Source organism: Crocodylus porosus, unplaced genomic scaffold (genome assembly GCF_001723895.1).
Source record: "Crocodylus porosus isolate Cpor-Errol unplaced genomic scaffold, CroPor_comp1, whole genome shotgun sequence".
Taxonomy (NCBI): Eukaryota; Metazoa; Chordata; order Crocodylia; family Crocodylidae; genus Crocodylus; species Crocodylus porosus.
In genome coordinates, this window is record NW_017728934.1 from 1236482 (window position 1) to 1244740 (window position 8259).

At 44.1% G+C, this 8259-nt stretch overlaps 1 protein-coding gene across 1 annotated transcript; it reads left to right on the plus strand.

The window, feature by feature from the left end:
- Positions 1-287: 287 nt before the first annotated feature.
- Positions 288-7349, plus strand: LOC109317527 (potassium voltage-gated channel subfamily A member 2). The gene has a single exon (XM_019546248.1). It carries the CDS (start codon positions 438-440, stop codon positions 1932-1934), a length of 1497 nt encoding a protein of 498 aa, XP_019401793.1. The 5' UTR covers positions 288-437; the 3' UTR covers positions 1935-7349.
- The last annotated feature ends 910 nt before the right edge of the window (positions 7350-8259 follow it).

Below are 8259 nucleotides of genomic sequence, written 5' to 3' on the forward strand. Positions count from 1 at the left end.
TTCCCCCCCATTCTTTTCTTTCTCACAAGTTGCCAAAAAAAAAAGGAAAGTTCTGTTTTGCCAATGCAAATGTTTTCCTTCGTGTTTTGAAGGGATATAGATTTTCTCAAGTGCTTTTTTTCTTTTTTCTCAGCACTGGATCTCGAGGTGGGTTTTCCAACTCTGCACAAAGAGGCTAAACTAAAATCAGAAGGCAATGAGGTGTGTTCTAACAAAGGCGACCTTTAATACGCACAACTTTATTCCATCTCTCTCTCTTTCTCAGCAGGGTCATTTTTTTTTTTTTTTTTCTGTTTTGATCATCCCTTCGCCTGTTCATGAACCACTTCCAAACCTACGTACCTGTCCTTCCACAGGATAGTAGCTTTTCCCTGAACCCGAATCTACCACCGGGCAATTGGAAGAGTTTAGATTAAAGATTCCTCGTAAACCTAAATATGACAGTTGCTACTGGAGACCCCACGGATGAAGCGGCAGCTTTGCCCGGTCACCCTCAGGACACGTATAACCCCGAGACCGATCATGAGTGCTGTGAGAGGGTGGTCATTAACATCTCGGGGCTACGGTTTGAAACGCAACTCAAGACACTCGCTCAGTTCCCAGAGACCTTGCTGGGGGACCCTAAAAAGAGAATGAGATATTTTGACCCTCTCCGGAATGAGTATTTCTTTGACCGAAACAGACCCAGCTTTGATGCTATTTTGTACTACTACCAGTCCGGTGGCAGGCTAAGAAGGCCTGTTAATGTGCCCTTAGACATCTTCTCTGAAGAGATCCGGTTTTACGAACTCGGGGAAGAAGCTATGGAGATGTTCCGGGAGGACGAAGGCTACATTAAAGAAGAAGAGAGGCCTCTTCCTGAGAATGAGTTTCAGAGACAAGTATGGCTGCTCTTTGAGTATCCTGAAAGTTCAGGACCTGCCAGGATTATCGCTATTGTCTCCGTCATGGTGATTTTAATTTCTATCGTGAGCTTTTGCCTGGAGACACTTCCCGTTTTTCGGGATGAGAATGAAGAAATGCATGGCAGCGGGGTGAGCCATCATTCCTCCTACAACAGCACCAGCAACCAGCAATCCACCTCATTCACAGACCCCTTCTTTATAGTAGAGACACTTTGCATCATTTGGTTCTCCTTCGAGTTTTTGGTGAGGTTTTTTGCCTGTCCCAGCAAGGCTGGTTTTTTTACCAACATCATGAACATTATTGACATTGTAGCCATTATTCCCTACTTCATCACCCTGGGGACGGAACTGGCTGAGAAACCAGAGGATGGCCAGCAAGGCCAACAGGCAATGTCTCTGGCCATCCTTCGAGTTATCCGCTTGGTGAGGGTCTTCAGGATCTTCAAGCTGTCCCGGCACTCCAAGGGGCTGCAGATCCTGGGGCAGACCCTCAAGGCCAGTATGAGGGAGCTGGGCCTCTTGATATTTTTCCTTTTCATTGGTGTCATCCTATTCTCCAGCGCTGTCTACTTTGCAGAGGCTGATGAGAGCGCATCTCAGTTCCCCAGCATCCCAGATGCATTCTGGTGGGCAGTGGTTTCCATGACAACAGTTGGCTATGGAGACATGGTCCCCACGACCATCGGTGGTAAAATAGTGGGCTCCTTGTGTGCCATTGCAGGTGTACTAACGATTGCCTTACCAGTGCCGGTCATAGTGTCCAACTTCAACTACTTCTACCACCGTGAGACCGAGGGAGAGGAGCAAGCACAATACTTGCAAGTAACCAGCTGCCCAAAGATCCCTTCTTCCCCTGACCTAAAGAAAAGCAGAAGTGCCTCCACAATTAGTAAGTCGGATTATATGGAGATTCAGGAAGGTGTAAACAATAGCAATGAAGATTTTAGAGAGGAGAACTTGAAAACAGCCAATTGCACCCTAGCTAACACAAACTATGTTAATATCACCAAAATGTTAACCGATGTCTAGTCCAGAAAACCTATTAACATATTTAAAGCTGAAGTGGAACAATTGCAGATCTTGCATAATACCCTGCATTGTAGTTAATACAGTATGTTCTACAGTGTGTATTTGGTTCTGCATGGGAAGCAATAGTTGTGTAAGTGACTTTCTACCATTTTATTTATACGCCGAATAAGCTTTCATGCAACAATTGTTTTTGTCCATCACAGGCTTATGGGTTTCCAAAGATACGAAGCATCTAAGCATTTAGAGCAAAGTTATATCATTGCAATACCAGGGATATTGAACAAAAAGTTATTCCAGGAACCTCATGTAAACAGCAGCACTAAGAAATGTCAAGCAGACATGTAACATTTCGTTGCACTCAACACGTTCAAAAATATATCCCACAGAAATAGTATGTGTCTCGCTTCCAAGCTTATGGAATTATATGAAAGGTCGTGCATAATTTAATTAAAGGGCCATACCTCCATGTGTCCAAATTACTTTAAGGTTCAGATTTCTGACTCAGAATTGCCAAGCAAGAGCACATCGTGCAGGCTCGGGTTTCATAACTGAAAATGCTGCATGCTGCAATGGTTTCATCCACTGCAGTATATTGGTGTGAGACCCAAGGGAGGGACAATTAATATGACAGAGACCTCATTTTTAAGTCTTAAAATTTCTATTCCAGTCATAGGGAGGGACACATCAATAAATCAAAAGCCTGGATTTTATTTATTTATTTAGAGGCCTCTTCCATTGTCACTGGTTCCAGGGTCACCAAAGACACATCCATTGACACTTTTGAAATGAGTTGAAAAAGCATCGTTTTTTAAAATAAAACTGGAGCAAGTATGCTGTGGCCTATAATATATTTATACTGCAGTGAAAATTAATCAGTAATACAGTACAGCTGCATGGATATTTGTTGCATGAATCTTAATATTTAATACACACAAAAATATATATTTTCTTAGTAGACGATACAGTATTCATGTTTATAGTGTTTATAGATTCTCCAGTGGTTTGAAGGAGATGTGTGGGAAAACAAAGGCTGGATCAGAGAAAGGCATGTGCTGGCTATAATCCGATGGATAAGCCAGGCAAAGGCGCTGTGTGCTCACAGTGCTTACAGCCACGAGTGCAGAATAGTGCAAACGAAGGAAGGTGACCTGAAAGTGAGACACCTGTGCTCATCCTGTGGGGTCCAACTTGTAATTAATCTTAGCATCATGAGCAAAATTCAAGAGCTACCCAGAGACGGTACAAAGGTGAAGGATTTTCTGACACTATTGTTCAGCACCCGTAAGCTTTATTGTATATTATCATATTGTATATGTAGAGAGAGGTTGAGCCACATCTTCAGCTGGTGTGAATCTGTAGCACTTCAGAACAACACCAGTTTACGCTATTTGGGGATTTGGCCTTGCGTGTGCAGTATTCATGTGATGCGAATCTGGACTTTGGCTAAGTTTATGCAATGTAATACCAATACAAGGAAATGTATGGGGGAGATCTACCGTTGGTGTAAGCTGGCTGAAATGGAGCTAGACTAATTTACCCCAGCAGAGGAGGTGATTTTTGTGTGACTGCAGTGCTGGGTTTAAGTGTTAAGTTTTGTCATGGAAAGCTATTGCCCTGTGATTGACCTCTGTTACAATGCAGATGCCAGACAACCTGCTGCTTTGGGGCATGAAAATTCAACCCTTGCCCTTGCTTACATCTGCTGAACTCAGTTCGCTCATACAGGTATCACTGAAGGCAGGTTCAAGCCTCAGGTCCTCTAAGGGCCCTTCGTTGTCAGTCAGCGGGGCAGAAGTTTTTCACGACCCCAAATCTTCATATTACTTCTACCATTTACAAATGCATCCTTGCCCTAACTGTGCTGCAGCCTCAGGCAGCCTCTTCGGAGCCTTTCTGCGGCCACGTCTACACTGCAATCTGAGGTTTGATTGCAGCATAGGTGGGCATACTGGAGCTGGCTTTAATGTAGCGAACACAGGTAGCAATCTCAGTGAACCAGTGCACACAGGGATGTCGATGCTGGCTAGCCACCCAAGTAAGAAGCCAAGGTGCTGGACTCCTTTGAACTGTTTACAGCAGAGCCCAGGTCACTCCTAGTATTATGTCTACAGCTGCAATCCAGAAGTGTGATCATGAGCTAGCTCAGCACTGGTCAGCTTGGGTCTCGATAGCATTTTAGCCATGGCATCATGAGCTTCAGCATGTCTGCACAGGCACCCCTGAGTAGGTATTCAGTGCCTGTGATGTCTATGCTGCTACAGCTACACTGTCACTGAAAGCCCTGCTAGCAAGTTTAAAGCTAGTGTCGGTATGTCCACACTGCAATTACATCTCTGGATTTTAGCACAGACACCCTGTGACTTTACTGCTATTGGTGCCGGAGCTAGCAAGATTAATCTATGCAAGCCACAATCACATCTTTGATTGTACTGCGGATGTACCTCACATTGTTTTATTTCCACGGGAATGCTGCCCACTCAGCCCAAAGCAGAGCTGTTTTGCTTAGGGTCAGATTTTTTTAACCCCAACTAAATAGAAAACTTCCTTTGAACTTGATGTGACTTTTCCCTGAGCGAGGGCCACAGGTGAGCTATATTTGGGTGCAGAGATTTCATTTCCCCAGTCAGCTCACAGGCCTGGCCTGGAGTACATGTTTTATACTAACCTTCTGCCTCCGAGTGAATGTAGGGCTTGATCTTCAGACTGGCCTAGTGAGTCCTCAAACTGGACCAAATCCTGAAGTCTGTACTCTGTCTTTACTTTCCCACAGCCTCCTCTTCCCCAGGGATTTTCAATGGGAATTTCTCCCGGGTAATGACTGCAGGATTTGTATCATTCCCTTTCCAGTCTCAGGCTTATTCAGGAATAGTTGGGGTGCCAACAGTTACCCCCCAAGAATGTTTCAAATGGATATTTGTTTCCCTTTGCCACATATCCCTCCTTATTGATTTCTGTTTTTCAATAGCTGCAAGGTCCAGGAGCAGAGCTGACAGGCTGAACAGCAGCAGGAGAGAAGGGAAATGCTTCTCCATTGATTAAACTCTTGGAAAGGTTTCTGAGAGAGAGCTGTGCAATGAGATCTCAAGCAGCTAGTTGGTCATCTGTCTTCTGAGACCAACAACTGTTGACTAGATACAGGAACGCTAGTGCCAAATTTGTTTTGGGGCCCAGTCCAGCAAAGTACTGCGTAAGTGTTTAAAAAGAAGCACGCACTTAAGCAGTATGCTGAGTTGAAGGCTTAGGGCTACATCTTATTTCCCATTGATGTACCTAGATGGGACACAGCTGTGTAAGTGCCCCAAACTGCAGGTGCATGGCTATGCACCTATATTTAGGTGCATAAAGGGGAATACGATTCAGCCTTTAGACGCCCATTGACTTCAGTACAGGATCAGGCTCTTTGGCCTGATACAAAGCCAAGAGTATATTGAGGAAATTCCTGGCATTTGTTGTGTTTATAGATTGCCATGGCTGATGGGATTTATTTTGACACCTGCAAGTGCAAAAAAAGGGTGCTACCCCGTTGGTCCACCTGCTGTACCTGTGGCAGGCTAGGGTGTTACATCCTGTGGTTGCATCAGGATTGACGGTGTCATTTTCCTAAGAGGTTAGACGATGGATTTGTATGGGATAGGGAAGATCCTGCCTTAGGCAGGGGGCTGGAGTTGATGACCTTTGGAGATCCCTTCAAGCCCTACTTTTTTTCCCCTATGATTTCTGTGATTCCTACCTTGTTCTACAGTAGTGGATCAAAATACTGCCAGGGGCCTGACTCACCTCCTCTGAGCCAAATGGATTTGTTCCTTATTTGTAGCTGTGCAAATGAGGATAGATTGAATCAGCCCCAGTAGCAGTGGTACTACAGGGCTTTGTGCATCTATCACACGGGCCCCCAACCCTTGTAGGGTGTAGATGCTGTCAACTGTAATGCATTTCAGTGGCACAGCGGGGTGCTGAGTGCCGTGTGGCCCTGGGCACCAGCACTGCATTGGATGCATTTATTTTGCTGAGGGATCCTTCTCCTTCACTGGTGCAGTTATGGGAAAGCATTTTTCCCTCTGTCTTCTTATTTGCACCGAAAGATTTTATTTTTTTTTTTACTTCTAAAATGCAATGAAAGAAAATCAAAAGCAATAAAAACTTTATTCAGGACAATGCTGTAGTATTGTATAGTAATGGTCCCAAACCAGCATCATTTGCACCTCTGTCAGAACTCCCAGTGAAGCCAGCATGCAGAGTATTCACAATAGGGCATAAAGGTGCACTGGAAATTCACCCTAGCTGGCTGTTCTCTAACTCCTTTGCGTAGACAAGTCTCAAAGCATCTTTGGCTCTCTTTACTATAGGACATTGGCACCTTTTGACCTCTGATGCATTTATTCTGGCAATGCCCCTGTGAGGTTTAACTGTTTGCATGGGAAAGGGGGGGAGGGATGGGGTAAGAGCCAGGCTGTTATAGGTATATGTACAGGTGCTTAAAGATGCAGATCAGCATGTAGTGGAATTCTCAAAAGTGCCTGAGTCCTTAACTCACTGATTTCAAAGTAGGTGCCCACTGCATCTTCAGGCACTAAATACCTTTAAAAATCTGGCTCTACATGACTTTCCCGAGGTCCTGAGGATATCTGAAAAACAGTGGGTAACATATGCAGAAGTGCCTAAATCCCATTGACATTCTGACTTCTAAGTCAGGTAGGTAGTTTTGAAAGTGTTTACCCTGAATATCACGTACAATCCTGCAGGAAGCTGGCAGTGGAACAGGGAAATGAGCTCAGGTCTCAGACACACATTAACTTTCTGACAGTTAAACTGGCTTCAATTTTTAAAGTCAGAGTGTCAGAGCATACACATGTACGTGGAGCAGAGTTGACTTAAAAGCGACACAAGATAATATACCTCTGAGGTATATTATCCTGAATCGCATTAGTTAAGTCAGCTTAGCTCACAAGATGGCTGCCACCAAGTCAAAGGGTTGTATGTGTATATGGTCCGACATGGCTTAATTTAAGCTGACTTAGTTAAGTCACTTTATTGTAAGTCAACTTAGTATTTGTGTATGCACCCCTGAATTCCAGGCAAGTGTCCTAATGATGAACAAGTCACAAGTCACCAAGCTAGACACTAATTTCAGGCACCACGATTTTAGGATGCCCATTTTCAGTGCGTTCCCTTTCAGTGTGTTCTTACAGTCCTTATTCAGGTGGAGCTTGCACCGATGTGGAAAAGTGCTGTATGGATGAATTTCATCCTTGTGTTGAAGACCAGTGCAGAGTCTTTCCCATTACTTTTCGGGGGGCTTAAGTGGAACTTAAAAGATCTTGTGCTGGACCTTTTTATAAAAAATGAATTTGAACCTATGCGAGTAGAAACTAGGAACCACTTTTTAAATTTTTTTTTTTTTTTTTTTTTTTGCCTGAGTCAAACCTGCAGGCTTTGGTCTAGGAGGGGGGCTATTGAAAGCCACAATGTTTTGGGCCATTACTGTAGAATGCTGAACTGTAATGTGTAAGGGGCATCCCCAACGAATGTACGCGGCTGTCCTTACATGCAGGTGCACCTATCAATGTCCATCTTTTCCTACAGACAAATGACCCGTTTGGGATAAAACGCTCATTTGTCCAAACCTTCAACCAACAAAAATCCTGAACCGTGCTTCCTACCAAACACTGTAACTTTCAGAAAAGTTGGGTTAACTTTAAAGTAACTTTCACTGCAACCAGCAGTGATAAATTAATCCCTTCTAATCAGCTGTGGCCAAGACTAAATATATTGCCATCTAGCCCAGAGCACCTTGGGTATGAAAAATTATATGTGGCTTGTGATCTGCTCTGGGGAGACCGACATAGGCAATGGCACAATTTGGAAAAGCAGCCAAATGCTGGAGATAGACGAGCATGCACAATGGGACAGGGTGTTCAGAGAATGCTCGCAGTTTTTAGTGGATTCACTGGGAACAGTGTCTTTATGATCACAAGGGCTGCTGTGATCTAATAGGCTATAATAAACTACAGCAAGCAGGAGGAATCAAATTTACCTTAGCCTTGAGTAGAGGACATTTCTATTAACTTGTGTGTGGCTTGTGCTTACAGGCCAGAGCTGTAGGTGCTGTTGGCTTTGGACTCTCTCATGTCACTTGGAACAAGTTGTCAGAAACGATTTTGGCAGCCTAATTGAGGCCTGATTTTCAGAGACATCAGACAACCACAGTTCTCCGTGACATCAAATGGAATTGAAAATCAGATCTGAGGTGTCTCAGAGTGGGCATCCTAAAATTGTGGTGGCCAAAATTAGTGTCTAGCTTGGTGACTTGTGACTTGTCCAAAGC

Bases quoted from the DNA above. Each gene is read 5' to 3' on its own strand.
- LOC109317527 (XM_019546248.1), top strand. From the start codon at position 438: ATGACAGTTGCTACTGGAGACCCCACGGATGAAGCGGCAGCTTTGCCC.